Source organism: Parasteatoda tepidariorum, chromosome 9 (genome assembly GCF_043381705.1).
Source record: "Parasteatoda tepidariorum isolate YZ-2023 chromosome 9, CAS_Ptep_4.0, whole genome shotgun sequence".
NCBI classification, from domain to species: domain Eukaryota; kingdom Metazoa; phylum Arthropoda; class Arachnida; order Araneae; family Theridiidae; genus Parasteatoda; species Parasteatoda tepidariorum.
Window position 1 is genome coordinate 35,070,029 of NC_092212.1, and position 19,455 is coordinate 35,089,483.

At 29.4% G+C, this 19,455-nt stretch overlaps 1 protein-coding gene across 2 annotated transcripts; it reads left to right on the top strand.

Annotated features, from left to right (window-relative positions):
• Window positions 1–3,591: 3,591 nt before the first annotated feature.
• LOC107445422 (uncharacterized) lies at window positions 3,592–16,371 on the top strand. 2 transcript variants are annotated; one of them, XM_016059905.4, is made up of 4 exons: window positions 3,592–3,706; window positions 7,950–8,085; window positions 9,264–9,391; window positions 14,918–16,371. In XM_016059905.4, exons 3-4 carry the CDS (start codon window positions 9,281–9,283, stop codon window positions 16,136–16,138), a joined length of 1,332 nt encoding a protein of 443 aa, XP_015915391.2. In that variant the 5' UTR covers window positions 3,592–3,706; window positions 7,950–8,085; window positions 9,264–9,280; the 3' UTR covers window positions 16,139–16,371. The 2 variants fall into 2 exon arrangements, with proteins under 2 accessions (XP_015915391.2, XP_015915326.2); XM_016059840.4 differs by lacking the exon at window positions 7,950–8,085 and having other exon boundaries at window positions 3,597–3,706.
• The last annotated feature ends 3,084 nt before the right edge of the window (window positions 16,372–19,455 follow it).

Genomic DNA, 19,455 nt, shown 5'->3' on the forward strand with positions numbered 1-19,455 from the left:
TGGGTCCAACAGTAACTGAGTTTATACAAAAATGCAGGATATTAAGCAATGTTATTAAACATCTAATTTCACGTTCAAATGAAAAACTTCATAACTTCGATAGCGGTAAAGACGTTTCGAATTAAAATAGCTATATATATATATATATATATATCACTATTACATGTCATTTAATTTGTAGTTTGCCCTCCTTGTCTGGGTTAAGCTAGATATAACAGCTAGTAATTAAATAGAAAAATGCAATATTAAAACAAAATCAAGAGTAAAATTTTAAATATTGTTATTGAAACAATGATATTAAACAACTTTTTACTTAAATGAAAAACAAATGAATGTTTTCTTTTCTAAAGTTTTCAAGTGTACACAGTTTTATCAGCATGCTCAAAAAGCGTATATAAGATTAAATACTATCACTGAACAAATAATTTAAGTTATCTAAGGGAACAACTTTTATCACAACGAAAGATTCATGGCTTTTATCCTTGTCTGGCTTGTCACTATTGACCTGGCTACTGGAAGATAAATTTTGGAACATTTTCTCTGGTTTATTTAATCTATGTTAACTTCTATAAAGAGTCATAGCTTTGAAATGTATTTTCGCTCAGAAAATATTACATATATTGCTTGTTATCTTTAAATACTACTCAAAAAGCATGCAAAATAATTACAGTTAACTAATTTTCTTCCATTCATGAATAAACGCTGTTAAAAAGCAGTTGTTGGGTTTCAAAGAAATCAACCAGATTGAAATAGTTGATTATTTTTTTATTTCGTTGAAATTTTGCAGGATAAGTACTTAATACAAAACTGTTAGATTGAGTCTTTTTTTGTACAAAGAATTTTTCTCAATAATTTTTTTAAGAAAAACATATTGTTTTATAAGTAAATGTTAATATTTTTTGAGCCCAAAATGAACTATAATATTCATTCTTTTTTTTCTCTTTTCTTCTACATTAACTATTATGACATAAAATACATATGATTGAATTTGGCATTAAAATCTTTGACGTAAGACTTTTCCTTAAAATTTAACCATAAAAATCTATTATTTAATGTTTCTATTCGAAAGTACAATTATTACCATGTTATTATGTTATACATCAATCATACGCTACTTAGTGAGGTCACTTAGTCACTGAGTAAGGTTCTTATTCATAAAACCAAAACTATAGCCTGTTGATTTCTGTACTTGTATTGGGGCTTTAATCACATTATTTCCCCATTAATTTAATTCTACATGGAACAAAGTATACCCTATTCTCTTTTCTATAGATTTAGTTCTTTATTCTATTCGAACAAAATTTAAGCCAAATCATTTTGTTTAGTAATACCAATTCAATTTAACGTAAAATTTGGTTTAAATTCCAACTTGAATATAAATTTCTTCAGAACTCGTTAATTTTTTTACGCCGTAACTTAAATTTAGTATTATTACGAAGTTAACTCCTAATAGTGTTTTACACTTTTGGTTTCATTACTTTAATTGGATATGCTAAGTGGATGCAGTTTCAGACAAAGCTTTTCATCGATGTGAAGTTAAGTTGTTGAACGTTTAAGATTAGGCACTAATTTAAAAATTTTTATGATAAAATGTTGTATTATAAGAGTATCTCTTTATAATTTATAGCTTTAGTTTTAGGCCTAATTTATCATATTAAACAAAAATAATAACATAATAATAAGCAAAAAATAATACCACCATAATAGTAGGGAGAACTAAAAAAAAGATATTAAATAAGTGTTAGAGGCAAATTTTTCCTGATTGGGTACTTTCAACTCGAGAAGAGGTGAAATGATTATGCCTAATCAAGTGATTCAAATCAAATTTAATAGGATACCTATAAGCAATGTGATGCGTGCTTGTTGAACATGATTGGTGCAGAATCGGCAAATGCCGTGATTTACATATGATATATGATGATGTCACTTGCTGGCATTCAGTTACGGTTAAGGAATTATTTTGCTTGTGTACAATAGATTTATGATGTTTATTAATTTTATGCCTATGAAAGCCAACTAAATCCAAAAATTGGATCATACCCAGTAAAGTTCAAGTAAGGGCCAACAATAACAATGGCAAATAGTTTTTTGGGATTACTTTTTTATGTTATGTTTATTATTAGTTTTTTTTTTCTTGTTTTGGTTTCACGAAAAATACTTACTGGTATTTGTCAAGCAGCATTGGAAACAACAATAACACTTTTTTTTATGTTTAATAGAGATGTGAATTCTCGTTATTCGAGGCAAGTGAGGCATTGTTGCTGTAAACGGAAAGATATAAATTCAGCCCCTGTTATTAAACATTTTAGAATAAACTTCTATAGATTATTTCAATTATAAAAGCACTGAGCCGACATGGTTCAGGGAATAGAGAGTTCTCCTTCCAATGAGGGGAACCGGGTTTGAATCCCAGCGATGGCTGATTGATACGAATTCCGCATTCGGCTTGCACCAACTACAGGGTTGACGAGAAATATCCTCAGTGGCAGACAGATCATGGATTAGAGTCTTCTTGCCGTCAAGGTAACCGTGGGCGGTTTTCGTGGTTTTCCTCTCCATGTAACGCAAATGCGGGTTAGTTCCATCAAAAAGTCCACTCGAAGGCACATTTCTCCCAATATTTATCCAGGTGTTTCCTTGTCTTCAGAAATAGGTTTAATATACATGACTACGTAGTTGAACATTAGCGGTTGTAAACCCAAAAAAATTGAGGCGGCTGTTCAACGACTGTTATAAAATATAAATTTACCTCCAATCAGTTATCTCAAACTTGTAACATGTTTTGAACTAAAATATTTATATATATTGTCAGTACTAATTTATGCAGTAAATATTGTTAAGCAATTATTATTTTAAGTGTATCAATATCATTAATCTGACTGAAACCTAACTGAAATAGCGTTAAGTCACTTCAAAAGTAGCTTATAACTTTGATCATAATATTTCTGTATTAAGTGATGCACAGCATTAACATCCATCATAAATTTTAGAAAGAGTTGGTATAATTGAGAACGCTAAGTTCAAATACGTCCTTCCATATAGCACTTTCAAAATATCTTTGTGAAGCTAATTCCAGAAAATATTAGTCTGAGTACTATCAATATTAGACAAAATTCTTCGAGAAATATTTCAAACATTTCTTGTATTTTAATTTCAAGTTATTTATTGCAGTTTCGCTAGAGCAAAGAGAGAACATTCTTCGAAGATGCCATTTAACTTTGAGAATGTCGAAATCTTTGCTTACTCCAGAAATATTTCAAAACACGTGATGGTATGAGCTTTTAATAGAAATCTCGAGAGCTGTTTTTCGACCCATAACAAATTACTTTAATGGAAATTTTCGAAACGAATGGTTGTATGATGCTAAAAGCTATCATCAATCCCAAAAGCAATCGGATGCATTTTGAGTTCTACTTTTTTTCTTTCCTTTTCCATATCTCCATGAAACACAGAAGGGATTCACTATTTTTCGTTGTGAAGAAGATTTAGGGAATGATTATGTATATCGTTAAAAGTTTGGCAATAAATATATCAGTAATCTCAAGAAAAACCCAAAAACACCATTTCGTTAGAACTTTCTTTATCTATAATCCTAAGTAAGCAAAGTGCTTCTGAGCTAACACTGGTTGATAAATAACATAATAAATAGCATAGTTTTGTTTACATTTTCTCAGTCGGATGAATATCATTTACGAAATATTTCTAAGTAAGTAATATTATTAATTTATATTTCTCTAAGGGATTNAGAGAGATAGATAGATAGATAGATAGATAGATAGATATACAATCGACACATATAAAGAATAATTTTTATCTTAGGAAAATTATTCTTTATTCAGAAATATCGCATTAAATTATTCCAATAGATGTGTCCTATTGGATTTTCCCATTTCTAGTTTTCTCTTTATATTATTTAATTATATTATTTGTATCTTTGTATGCGTGTGCTGTAGTATTACAACAGTTCTCAAAAGGTTTTCCGTGGAACCTTAGGGTTCCGAATGACAGGGGTTTCAAGATTTAATATATTTTTAACCAAGAATACTAATATTGATATCCAATCAATTATACATAATTTATTTAGTATTTTGCTTGTTCATAAGTACTTTATGTAAAATACGAATGAAAAAAGTAGCAAAACACTAACAAAACACAACTTTGTTTAGTACATTCACAGCTGCTGACGTACTTTTTTTAATAATGTCGAGGATTCCACCGAAACAAACTCGATCATTTAAGGTTCCCTAGCTGAAAAAATTGGGAACCACTGAAAAATTATATACTGTGGTTGGACAAAATAACACTATATAGTGGTTGAACACTTTTATACCAACACAATTATTATCATTAAAAAAAATATTAAGATAACCATTTTATAAATTTAGAAGTGCATATCGCGATTTATTATATTTATCAAGGATGTTTAAAGCTTTTAGAGATCTGAGTTACCGACAGTAATTACATAATCGAAAATAGTATTTTTAAACACACTATACCAAAAACTGTAGCAATAAACTTGTAACATTTATTTTGGTCATTATATGTACTAACTGCATACCCTCCAACTGCTACGGAATTTCCGTAGTTTCAGAAATCTTCTTTTCAGACGGTAGCAAAATTAATGTCTTAATATTTAAAAAAAATTAATTTTAGCGTAACTTGTCCACTATTACTTATAAAAGTACAGGCCATATGGCTAGATTCTTAAGTTCTGATAAAAGTTTTATGAGAGATCCATTTGCTTTAAAAATTTCTACTTTGGTTCGCTACAATTAGAAAGAATTATTTTCAAAATCCTCATAAGTTGGAGGGTATGTAACTGCACAAAAACTTGTACACTTAGCTTAAATATTCGTATTTATGGAGATGCGAAGTTTAAAAAAAATAATAAAATTATTTTTGTCTTATGGTTTTTTGCTAGTACTTTAATCATGTTCAATAAAATTAAACAAATTTCGGAGCAGTTTGAATTTAATTACAAAATTTTGGCTCCAAGACTTGAGAACAATTTGTTTAAAATTTCGGAAGATATGAGTAATTAAAGTAGTTCTTTTATATTGCCCATGCGAGGGATAAAGTTTTTTTTTCTTCTTAATTTCGTAGTAAATTGCATTTGGCAACTATTAAAAAAAACGATTTAAATGTTTTAAAAATTTAAAAAGTTTCCCGCCATTTTCTAAGTAGTTTTCGTGCTATTTAAAAGAAAGCTAAAATGATAAAAGGCTCTCCACAATTTTTATTTTGCACTATTAAACAGGATTTATTAAAAATGACACCGGCATTGTTGGGGATAATTCCCCATAAAAGTATTTTTTTTTTTTGCTTGTTATCTTTCCTTTTGCAATTATATTTTGGTGCATAAATGTTTACTGTAAGGTACACATTATTTGTTATTTAATTTTCTCAGATGATACAAAATAGTATTTGTAAAAAAAAAACTTATAAATTTCTCTTAAAATGTAAAAAACAAACTACTTATAAAATTATTTACTTGGAACTCTTTAAAATCTTAAGATATTCAAATCGGACTTCTTTCATTAATTACCAAACACGATGCACTACAAAGATGTGAAGAAAAAAATTTTCCGCACATGCGCTGTACATAAAATTTTTTTTCTTTAATTACTTATAAATAGCGCAGTTTTCAACAAAAAAAAATTTCAAATTTTAACGCAAAAATCTTGTAATTAATTTTAAACTGTTCTAAAAATTTGTTTGATTTTATTGAATAATTTTTAATTTATACAAGAAAAATGCAAGACAAAAAATCAGTTTATTAAACAAATTTCCATTTCTCCATAAATATTTAAACTAAGTTTTCGAAATTTTGTGTAAACATTACACATTTATAACCAAAGTAATTGTTACAAGTTACAAATTTATTACTATACTCTTTGGTAAAAGGTTTTCAAAAACATTATTTTTCCTTTTGTAATTTACTGTCGGTCTCTCAAACTCTTAAAAGGCTTTAAACCTCATTGAAACTCTCAACTCACACTCTTCATTGAAACTCATTCTCAAACTCTTTAAACTTCATTCAAGAAATCGCCTTATTTAAACACTTCTAAAGGTTATGAAATAATTTTTTAAGTAATACTTGAGAAATATGAAAAAAATGTATTAGCATAGAAGTGTTTGTATTACTTTGTCCATCCCCTGCATTTTCCTTATATATCTTATATGTTATGCATACTGGCATTTGTCTCTCGAATAGAGAAGGAAAACAATTTGTCTTCAGAAATTGGAAAAACATATACCACTGTTTCGATTGATGATAAAATTTAATTTATAGGATATAAATGTTATTATTTATTGTCAACACAATTTTCGTCATTTTTTTTTCAATTGATAATGAATTTTTGATAAATGTTACCTATTTCCTATACAATTCAAATTTTTAAGCAAGTCTCCGTATAAAATTATCTTCCAATACTATTTAAAACAAAATTAAAAACCCCATTTTAATCTAAACAAAAAATTTTATGCGCACATTTATTTTATAAAATAAAAAGTACGTATCGAGTAGTAATAAAAAATATTAACAAATCATAATTAAAATAATTAAAAAATAACGTAAAGATAATCAATGAAAATGATAATCAATATGAAATGCGGGAAATTAAGTAAAATTATTACAATACGCAACTCTTAATAATGAGAACACGTTACTTTGATGTTAATGAGAGCCTATGCCTGTTTAGGCAGAGGGGGTGCGATTGTTCTTGTTTTTCAGTGGCGCCATCTATGGCCAAGAATTCGACTTCTGCCACACCATTCACACAACCACAATCCTGTTTAGAGGGCTGGTCACATTCACACACACAAAGGAGAAAGGACATAGAACACACACAGAGAGAAAGAAACATCCATGCCTTGCCCGGGATCCGAACCCAGGACCTTTCTGATGCAAGGACAGTTCCCTGCCTCCTACACAGCCGGTCGGCGATAGAAATTTATAACTGTAGACTTGGAAATGCAAGAGAAAAAAGAACATCGCTGGTTTAGATTTATCATATCCGGTTATGTGCGCTTTCATGAAACATTGACATCAGTTGTTCTTGTAGAAGCCAGAAATAAGAAATGGATCGTCACAACATTTATCATATCATGTAAACAAAGTAAATACATAGTTACCAAGTTATATTTAATATATAAATCTATTCTAAACAGTTAGCGCATATTTCGAAATTTAGAAATTTAAAGTCATTAAGAAGTTGTTACCGTTGAAGACGTTGTTGGTTACATATTTAACAAAACATATTTTATTCAAATTGAAAGATATTAAGTTAATCTGGAAGTTTTTAAAAAAAAATTTTTTTAATATTAAAAAAGACTAATTTCAATTTTTTTAAGCTTAAATATAAAACAGATTTTAGATTTTGAAAATAAAAGGTTTTAATTTATAGCGTTAAATAAAAGCAGAAAAATATTATATATAAAATGAAAATATACGTATTTTAAAATCTTCATTAAAGATTAAATTTTTATTATCAAATAACCGTGCTTCCGAATTTCAAACCAATATTTAAGTGCAACTATTATGTAAATTCAGAGTTTAATAAAGGTTTTTGTATAGATTACGGGGACTTAAAAACTGCATTAGATAAATATATACATATTAACTGTAATTTGAAAATATTTTTTTAAATTTTAATCTTGCAAACTAAGAATTATTTTTTATTTTTGCTATAAGGAAATTGAAATTTAAAGTTTGGATAAAAAAAAGAATACATTTGAAGACTATTCAGAGATAACTAAATATTTTGTCACTTTGACTGAATAAGTGTTTTTTTTTCTAATAATGTGATCACAATGAGGGATAATTTTTATCAACTTGAAATTTCAAATTTCGAGATTTTTCGTACTTAATTTTGCTAATTTTCTCTTGATTTACTCTGACATTCGAAGCAATATTTAGAAGAACTATAAGCGGATTTATTCTTCATTAGGTTTTTTAATGATAGAAATACAACTGAAAAAGAAACAGATGCTTTCATTGGTTTAATTGTTATAATGCGGTTACGAGTCATTAACAACTGAGGCAAGAAATTCTTTCACACATACAATTGCGTATTGAGGAAATAGGTAAGGAATTTTCCTTTCGTTTTTCTTTTTATAGAAAGATTCTAACATTAGCAAAACACAGTTCTAATACGCAATACAGTAATAACCAATTTTATCTAATACTTTTCATAAGAATACTGAAAATATTATGTTGATTTGATGCTAAATACAATCTTATTATTGATCCAATTTGTACGCTACATAAAGTATTAGTCTACAAATATTTATAAAAAAATAACGTGCTGACAAGCTTGAAAATTTACTACAATCAGAAATAAAAAATAACTCTTTTAGATGCGTCTTAAACATTCTTTTATATTTTCATTGAAACTATTGCGCATTTGATTGATAAAAAAAATAACATTCCTTGAAGATGTCATTTAACTTTACGAATATCGGAATCATCGTTTACCCTGGAAGCAAATAATGTAATCGCTTATTTTAAAATTTAAACATAAATAAACTACTTTAAAAATTTTCTTAATATTTCTTGCATTTCAGTTGAAATTATTTAGTGCATAGTTGTTAAAGTAATGAAAATACTACATTACTTCGAGACAACGTGATTACTTGCTTCGACATTCAAATATAAGCAAACTGATTTGAAACCAGGAACCTTGTATAAATAATGTCCTCCCAAATCTTTTAAATGAGCCAAGTTGTCAAAGCGGTAAAGGAACTGAGATGCCATTATGTAGAATCAGGGTTCAATCCCCGGTGATAGCTTGAAGTCCATCTACCCTCATATTGGCAGCACCAAATTGTTAGGATAGTAAATGTGGTAAGTAATATAAAAACCATTATCATGCTCTTGGTTTTGATATTACAGAGTCTTAACATGCATGCGGTCCTTGGCCTACAGCTGGCTGCTGCATTAGGGCTGCTTTTTCTTAAAACAAACCTTTAAATACTGAGAGTTTAAATGAGAATTGCAGCAGTTTAAACTCATTCAATTCTACTTTTCCATGTATAAAATGAAATATAATTTTTATTGAATAAAATGAAATTCAGAGCGCATTATTGATCTTTTTTTCTTTGTATACTTAAAAGCACTAAAAAGTTTGCAATTACTATTCCCTAAAGAATCTTTATTTTTAAACTTAAACTCGTTCTCTAATTATTTTTTTCTAAAACTATGCTATGATATAAATTTCATTCATTTGGTTGCATAACGCAAAATCTTAATTTATTTTAAATAGATGCTTGTTTTTTGAGGATGATACTTTTGATGATTATGTCGTTTGTCTGCAGTCAAGCTGTATATTGCTACAAGTGCCCGAAAGGAGGTCCAAACTTTTATTACGTTGACATTATAACAGGATGCCAGGTAACAAATATACTTGCATACTATCCATTTCTAATTTAAAATATAAAAATAATGCTTTTAAATTATTTAGTATTATTTTACTAGAAAATCTTTTATCTACTCTTTATTAAATACTGAATGCTTTTAAGCTGAAACAAATTGGAAATCGTTAAATTTAATAATGCTTTTAACATGGCACTATGGCGTTAGCCTGGGTAAGGAATTTTAAATTATGCCTCAGTGTCAATTAATTTTTGAACATAAAATATTCAATTTATTTTCTACTGATGTAGGCTTAAGTATTTTTGCTTTGTGATAAGAGGCTGGGACAGCCTGACTGTTAAGGCGTTGGGCCCATGTCCGAAAGGTCAAGAGTTCGATCCAAGCCATTTTGCAAAGCCAATGTTTTATTTTCAGTTATTAGGAAGTGCCATGAGAAAAGAGAGGTAGTATATTTATAATTAAATTAATTGAGTATTTTCCTATACTAGCTACTATCTTAAATTTTAAACGAATCATAATTGCGTGAGTATTCTTCACATTTAAATTACGTGAGTATATTTCAATGGATATTTCCCAATTGAATGATTATACTTCAGACAAGTTAAATCCAAGTATTTAAAGAAAAAAAAAGATATAACTCTTTTCAGATTTGGCTATTATATGCTAACGAGTAAAACTGTCAATAAATTCACACAAAAGGGTTCAAGTTAACAGAAATTTTATAAAAAAAATGTATTTAGCAAATTTATGTCCAACTTTTTTCAAATTCTTTCTCTTTTTTATCTTTGTTTTATCAAATATAACTCTGGAATGTAACGTTGGTGTTACAAGGAAGTTCTGTTGAAAACAGATAATCACTAATCCTACATGGAAATTACCGATCTGCTCCATGCTTAAAAGGAAAGCTTAAAACTTCTAAGAAATTTCTTTATTACCGTATTGCTGTAATTTATACTTAAATTCAAAAGGGCCTTTGTTCAGCAAATTTTCAAAAGCTGAGCTCTACAATTTCATTTTATCGGATTTATTAAGAAAAGATTTGGCAGCCTTTTGAAAAAATAAGGTTATGATGTAATATGGAGTTAACCCAATTGACTTAAAAGAGTTTTTACAGATTTTTTTTATGATAAAAAATTAAGTAAAATAATTATTTTTGGGTGTTGGTTACTAGTTATAGATAAAGTCACCATGTTTAGTTCGAAATAGAAGTGGCTCTTATCTCGTTATCGGATGCCGATTAAATTTGGTTTATTTGCTTTTTTAAACTCCTAGCCACCTCTGGCGACCAACTGCTCCACCTTTCTAAATAAGTTGAAATTCTAGTATTTCGAGATTGAAAATCGTACTGTCAAAAATCAAGGCAATGTAAAATAATAATGATAAACTCATGTTGCTCATGTGAGAGGGGATTTAGTTTTTGTCTTTTAGATGTGCGTATGAAATCGAGAATTTGTTATTAAAATGTTTAGTACAACATATTCCAACATTAAAAAAGCATATATGCTAATTATCACAACCGTTGATAGATAATATGCAATATTGTCAAGTATTTGCTATTATTAATTATGCCAGCCAATTAATTTCATCTATGAACTGTTTTTTTCTTCCAAATCATAATTAACTTTAACTGTTATAAATTTATTTAAGCAAAAAAAGTACACAGATCCAAAAATCTGAAAAAATAGTTTTAAAGCAAAAATTCTTTTTAGTATCAATAACCTATAAGTGTTAATTTCTTTTATTAATTTAATTTAAATTCTTTAATTTCTTTATTAATTTAATTTAAAGGATAATATTATAAAGTATGAGAATTTAAAATTAGGGATCAAAAAATATGTAAACGATTAATTAATATAATAATTGATATTAAAATGTTTGAGTATTAGAACTTAACAAAATTAAAAGCCTTGAAATTTAACGTATTTATGTTTAACATTACTATTGACAGTGAAATATAATATTTCTTTAATATTTGATAACTTTTTAGCTAGCATATTTATTTTCAGGTCGCTTTACTCATGCACTTAAACAATGAGTTTATCGAACATTGAAGACATTAATTTTTTTCTAGTGAATTTGTCCTACGTTTTTAGATATTTTCTAAAAACGTTGTTTTCATGACAGAGCACGTTTTAATATATAACAATGATTTTAAGCAACGGAATTTGATAGAAAAGCCCAAATGCTCAAATGCCTGTGGCCAAATAACATACCAAAAAGAGGTGCCTCAAATTACATAATGCCACTACCTCTTGAAAATTTGCAAACTGATGAAAAAACACAATCGAAATCAGACCTTCCATTTTCATGGATGCTTCCGAACATACATCCAGACAGGCTTTTGTTTATACATACCTATCTATGCCCGTCGTGCCAGCTGGTACGTAAGGCCTCAAGTCTCTTTTCCCAGACACCCCTGTCCTCCGGCTGTCCTCTTGCCTATTCCCATCCATTTTATTTATTTATTAATTGTTTTTTTCGCTTTGCTCAGATTTTGGTGCATGCATCTTTGTCAAGTAAGTTGGGCCTTTCTCTTTTAAGTGTTCAACCGGGTGCCCAAGTAAGGGTGATTCTGGCAGGGCTTAGCTTAACGGACATGTTCAATTCATATATAGAGAGAGATAAACAAAATTATATTTATTCTCTTTTTTAAAAATATAAAGTTACTTAACTATGGGTTAGAGTAACTCGCAGTTACGTACACGATGAAAGGAAATTTTGAACTCTAACCTAGAGTTGCTCTCATAAATCCTGTTTTGAACTCTGACCAAGGGTTAGGATCAATGGGGAATACGGGCGTTTAGTGAGCCAAGCGAGCAGGAGGCTTGATCAAAGAATATATAATGTGAGAAGAAGTCCAGCTTCTCCGATACGTAACAGGCGCCAGCAAGGTCCCTCTGTATGACAAGGAAAGAGCCAAAGGTTTTTGAGCCGGCGCATGAGCGCATCTTTCAGCCACCATATAGCTTCTCTAAACTTGTTTAACAACAAATTTTTCGCCATCTTTAAAGTGACAACTTTAAGTGACCGATATCTATTTGAATTATACAAAATAATAAATTATATATATTTTTTAATGAATTCGTCTCAAGTAAATATTTTCATTGTTTATGTTTAATAAGTAAACCTTTTTTCAGAACTATATAAGTCTGTAAAGAATAAGCTGTTTACATGATTGGGGGGAGACAAGGTCCACAGGTTTACATGGGGGCCTATGAGAGCTGATATTCTTCTCACTTATATATTCTATGGCTTGACTTCCTAGCATTTTTAAATTGTTAATAAATTAATGAATCCAAAAAAAGTACAAATCAATTGAGTGGGAAAATTAATTTAACCAATAAGTTTATTCATAATTCAGTCCATCAGTTTTATTTTCTTTCCTTTATGTTTTTCCAAACATAACTGTGAGAAACTATGTTTTGAGCATAAAAGAATATCTGTGGAAAACAGATAACCGCTAAAACCAAAATAGAAAGTACCTTCAAAGACATTCCGTACTTCAAAGGTGACATGTCCTAACGATGATCCGCCCACTCGTGTGTGTAAATGACAGTGAGCGAAGGTAAGAACTTATTCAATTGGCGGAATGGAATGGTACGATCAGGCGTTTGTTGCTTTGTATTAGATTTATGCAACAGCCCGATAACTTCAATTGGCATTTGTAGTATAAATAAGTAATAGGATTATGTTAGGTAATGGAAAAGATTCGAGTATTAGAATATATTTACTTACAACTTTCTATATGTAATAGAAATATTACAATTGTTTTGTTTATTGTTTTTCTCACTTAATGATTGCTTAGTTAATGTTATAACCGTGAAAAACTTAGCAATAAAAATCTGCTTTTTTTTTCCTTTTTAATTATGGATTTTCAATTCAACAAGAGAAAAAAAATAGTAGAAGTTTAAAAAGCACCACATTAAACAATATTATTATTATTATTAATATTAACATTATTAATAAAGATAATATTAATAATAATAACAACAGAATTAAAATGCTGATACATATTGCAAATATATCTGGATACACGTGTTTTAATTTGAACACATTTTTGATATTTTTTCTTAAACTACTGAAATGATTTACTTTTAGCAAGGGTTTACTTTGAGACTGATCGAATTTGCTATTCAACCAGTATATATCCTTTCAAGAAATAATGCCAAAGTTTAAAAAGCACTACATTAAACAATAATTATAATAATTATTATTATTAAAAATAAAAATTATAATAATTGAGTCAAAATGCAAACGTACATTGGAAATATATCTAGGTGCACGAATTTTGATTTGAACACTCTTTTGATAATTTTCTTAAACTGCCGAAATGATTTACTTTTTTCACTTGTTTACTTTGAGAATGATCGAATTTATTATTCAACCAGTATATATCCTTTTAAAAAATAGTAAATACATATTAACGTAAACCTTTTCGAACAAAATATTTTTTAAAGGAATTTTGTAATTGTTTTTTTAAAACTATTTTTGTGTGTTTAACTTGAAGAGTAAGTAGAATGTGAGAAAAACATTAGGGGCCAAGATTCGTACAATCCTTACCCAAATAAAGCCTGTAATTACTGTGGACATGAGCTAGATTGTGAATACAAATTTTACTAGATACCATGTCCAACGTTAGTTCAGTTTGATAGGACACTAAATTTATTACTGCTTGAAACTGCTACTCACAATACTCAACTATTCAGTAAGTTATTTAACCAAAACAAAAACGCATATTTTTTGGTATTAAATTTTTATATGGATTTCAAATTCTAGTTTTGACCAGGAGAAAAATATTGAATAACCTATTTTTTTTAAATTTTGGGCAATTTTTTCTCCATTCAGACCACAGTGTGTCGAAAGTTTGCAAATTTCAATCTGCCTACGACCTGTCCATTTCATACCACGGAAAAGAGAAAAAAAGATTTTAAGCTATAACTAATTCAAGATAAATTAACAGTTAATATGAGAAAACAAAAATTATTCTCTTCAAATGCGAGTTAAGAAAATTTATTTAATGGTAAATAGTTACAACTATTCATTCTAACATAAGCAGTCACATACTTGAAACACATTCTTGATTTATCAGAACATGACAACCATTCTGACTACCATTGTATTCTGCAAAAGATATAGGGACACTGAAATGGAGTTAAGTGACGCAATTCTTAAAAAAGGGGAATAAACAATTGCGGTATAAGTTTGTGAATTATTATCATCTCCATTCTTGGAGAAAGAACGAATGTGGAACTAATAGCAACTGATATTTCAGCTGAACCTTCGAAGTAACTTCCCCAGTAGCTGACATCACATACTCTTTACACTTAATTCTATTACAGCACTATTTGGTAAAATCATTTTTATACAAAAATGAATTTTTTGTCTTTTAACTTTTTGTTAATATCATACTCTCAACTACTATACTTAAATGCACTTAGATTAAACGCTTTTAGATAATAGTTTTCACACATCTGGATATTACGGTCACTCTGTTGCATGTATTTACGAATTCTTCAGAAAGTAATCTGCTTTTTTTCTTTTTAGGTCTATTACCACTGCTCAAATGGCGAAATGACACGGTTCTCCTGTCCAAACGGCCAAGCATTTGATGTTCTCTCAAATTTATGTAAGAACCACCACTCATTTCAATGCATAGAATTCGGTCCTTCCAGACAGAAACGGTCTGCTAAAACGATTGCTTCTTCAAATACCGCTAAACATCAGACACAAGTTAAAGCACTTTCAGAAGAAAATGCAAATATCTCTGCACCTTCAAGCGGATTAGAAAAAGAATCAAAATACATACAGATTTTAAATAGGACGAAAGATGATATGATAGAACTGTTTAAAGACGCAGTTACTCCTCATGTTAAAGAGTCATATTTAAAAGTCAAATCACTCAGTGAAACAATCAACAAAATGCCTGCAACTTGGCAAAAGATTTACAATTCAAATTTTAGTTTGGCTACTTTCTTTAGCGTTACCCAAAATATTACCCCAAACCTTAATACCTTTATTAACTTTAGTAGTTTTCTTCCTACAAAAGAATCAGTTCAAGTAAAATCTAAAAGAAGCGTTAATCAACTGCATTTAGATAATTTACAAGATATTATAGAGACTTATATTGATCCATTTATATCTCTGGCTTCCACATTTCTAAATGAATTGCTTTTTGATAATAAAGAAACTCTTACAAGAAAATTTATTTTACCGGTGATAAACAATGTGCTGAACGATGAAGAAACACAATTTGATTTGCACCGTATTCACTGGATTGTTAAAGCAACTTTCGCTCCTATTATAGCAGACATATATGAGCAACAAACTTGGAATTCTCCTCCAGGGACTGTTATTCGGATACCTAAGAGTCATATTTTTTCTGCTTGGAATACAATTGAAATTAAGGCTCTTCCTATTGTGCATAAAATTATCGAAAAACATTCATCAATGGTCTTTGATCGAATCTATGATAACTGGATATTCATATATGATGCTCTATACAGCTTCAGTTCTAGTAAAAGCCAACTCAAAGTATTAATGGACACTATTCAACGATTTCTTGATAAGCATATTGCTGTGATACAGACATCAGATGCTAAATATTTCCATGCATTTACTCTGGAAGAAGCATGGCAGGATTTAAAACCATCGATTGTCAATTTGTTGCAAATATTACTACAGCGTAATCCTCAACTTCATAAAAATTGGATTAACATATTCTTTAATAAGAACTCATACTTTTACAAAGTAATATTTGGGTATTGAGGGTTAACCGTGAGAATCTAAAAGCAGGTGGCGATAGTGGTGAGGGAAAAAAAAGGAACAAGAATGCTGCCATGTTTTTGTTTCTGATTATGTCTTCTCTCCGAAAGCTATAGTTCACTCCAGCTATAAGAATTTAAAGAGTTGCATTAATTTAATGCAGAATAGTTCCTTTAAAGAAAATTATTTTTCTGATGCTTTTCGATTTTTAGAATAATATTAAAGAAAAAACAAAATAATATCAAAAAGAGCTAATGCTCACACAAGTAATAAGCCAATGCAAGTGATAACACTGAAAGTATTAATTTTATGTATGAATTGTCTCTAATATTATTTTTTAAAATTCTTTTAAAAACACAAAAACTTTTTTCCAAGAACACTCGAACAGTTATTTTATACAAATTTTTTACTACTTAGTGTAATGTGCTTGTTAAAATTGAAGGCAAAGAGAAAAGACTTACAGCGAAAAGAATTAGGTATAATCTGTGTCTCAGATCAAAAAAGGACATCAATTATTTTAAGGAAAGCAGTAAGGCTCACAATAGGCTCATTGCCTGACGTTATTCTTTTATTTTTCATTTATTTTTATTTTTTATATTTTATTTATTCATTTATTTATTAAAATTTTGTGACAATTTAAATACTTGTCATATTATTAAAATTATGTTATTCCTTTTTAATAGATACTGAGTGCCAGCATTATGCATAGCCCATTTTTTTTAAATCTTATTTTATCACAGGATTTTGATTAAATCCTTATTGATCGAATGGTATACCTGGATGCATCTTTGAGCTGTCAACCCATTCTTTAACTTACTAGGATATTATGAGCCATTTTTGTATTCAGCACAGAAGCTTGTACATATAGGTGTAATAATAAATAAAAATAAGAAAGCATTCCCACAACAGCCCAATGTGCGCCATGTGGGTCGTATTAAAGTTCCCCAAGTACATGCTCAACGGCATGATAATAACAAGTGCGGTCGGCATTGTGCACGGATAAACTAAAATAAATATTTTAATTGGGGCCTCTCTATTGTCTGTCTGTAGAAAGAACTCCCCTCGCCATTCATCTGCAAAAGTGGTGGTGACTATGTTTACGAGGTTTAGCTATTTCAATAAGGGTATTGGGTCACTAAAGGCGCGTTTTTGCTCGATTCGGCAAGGAATGAGGAATTTGGGTAGGAAAAGAGAGAGAAGCCCCCCTCTTTGAAATACACTATTTCTTGTTTCCGTGACAGCAGGTGGTTTTAGACTTTGTAGCGAGGGGAGTTTGTTCTATAAACAAACTGTATCTAAGTTGTTTCACCTTTTCTCTAAAATTTTTGTAGTAGGGTTAAGAAAATGGGTTTTCACCGTAACTGTTGGTGTATCTCAGCGCTATCCTACTTTAAATTTTTTTTTCTATTTTTCCAATTAAAAGCTTTATATCTTCTAATTAAATAATAAGCCAATCTAGGCAGTGATCACACAAGTCTTTATTTGGTTGTGTAACAATAAATTAAAAGAAGCATTTTTTTTGTGTAGCATTTAGCTCTTGTAATTAATTAATATTTATTTATAGATAGAAAATTAATAAAATTGAAACACATCCTGCCATCTATTGAGCATAGCATACATTAGAATGCACAAGGATTTCAGCTCTAGCACTCTTTCATAATAAGAAATTATTGTATTCTGGCACAATTTTCATCTTGACAACGTTCAACAATAAAGAATTTTCACTTTTGTTCAGATTTTAGGCAATGACTCACCCCTACTTGAAATATACTAATCTTGTTGCCATAACTTTCGCCATCCACCAGGCACAGTGACGGTGGTTGTTCAGAGAGACAGACAGTTCTTACTTTTCTCATTCTGTCTCATAATTTTCAACATTCCCCGGTATGTTGCGAAGTTGTTAATGTGTACATATATGTGTGTGCTTGGTACAGTCTTGTCTCATATTGCTATCGGCCATTCTGAAAAGTCGATTTATTGTTTAATTAATTTTGATATTTTACTAATGCACTATTTAATACTAATAATTAATATTTATATGCCACTTCTATTAATACATCAGTTATACATTGTATTTTATGTAAATATACGCTTTTTTAAACATACTATTTGATGTTCATTCTTTCTCAACCATGTCAAATTGTAAGATATGAAAATTCAATGAAGAAAACGAAACATTTGATGCAGAGCTGATTTCTTTACTTCTCTGATAGATAAAATAGTATGTTTATTGTTCAACATAGTTTTGAGTACTATTGATCAATAATTGACTTATACTGTACTACTACTATTGTTAACACCATTTGACTCATAAAGAAAATAAATATTTCAATTAAAAGGTGAAACTCGACAAGATATATTTATTGAAATATATTTCTAATCTATTATTTTCATTTGAAGCAATATTTAAATGTATGTCGTTGTTTATTAAATATTAATGTTATAATAAGTAGTTAGCCTTATGCGAATACCAAAACTTTTATATTGTAATCTTTTTTTAATAAATGATTTATTGTTTTTTTTAATTTTATTTTTTATTATTCCTATATAATTCACTAAAGTGATAAAACTATACAAATACTATAATAATCTAGTCTATTGAACCGGGTTCAAATCCTAGCAAAGGCTGGTTGATTCGAATTCCGCACCCGGTTCGCTTCGACTTCAGTGCTGACGTAATTATATCCTTAGTGGTAAATGGATCAATGGTTAGAGTCCTCTTTTTATCAGGCTAACAGTGGGAAGCTTTCGTGGTTTCCCTCTCCATGTAACGCAAAATGGGTTTAGCTTTAATAAGAAATCCTCCATAAACACGAAATTTCTCCCAATACTTGATCCAGAAGTTCCCTTGTCTTTTGGATTGGGTTCAAAATTACTAGGTTACGGAGTTGAACATAGATGATCGGAAACCCAAAAATTAGGTCAGCTGTTCAACGACGGTTACAAACAAAATATACAGTGTTCAAAATTGGACATCAAGTTTAGTATTTTTATACTAAACATAGCATTATAAATATAGTATTTTTTTTAACATTTTGATAGACATCGTATAGTCAAGTTTTATCTTATTTTATAACCGTCGTTGAACAGCGGACCCAATTTTTTTTTTTTTTTTTTTTTGGTTTACGACAACTCATGTTCAACTCCGTAGTCTTGAAATTTTTAACCCAATTCAGAAGACAAGGGAACTCCTAAATCAAGTATTGGGAGAAATTTACCTTCGGGGAGGACTTTTTGATGGAACTAACCAGCATTTGCGTTACATGGAGAGGAAGACCACGAGAACCTCCCACGGTTAGCCTGACGGCAGGGGGACTCTA

What these genes read in the sequence shown, in the direction of transcription:
- LOC107445422 (XM_016059840.4), top strand. Translation starts at nt 3,679, where the DNA reads ATGAATATCATTTACGAAATATTTCTAA. An exon ending in CATTTACGAAATATTTCTAA is followed by an intron (nt 3,707 to 9,263) that starts GTAAGTAATATT and finishes TATTTTAAATAG; the next exon opens with ATGCTTGTTTTTTGAGGATG. An exon ending in ACATTATAACAGGATGCCAG is followed by an intron (nt 9,392 to 14,917) that starts GTAACAAATATA and finishes TTTTCTTTTTAG; the next exon opens with GTCTATTACCACTGCTCAAA.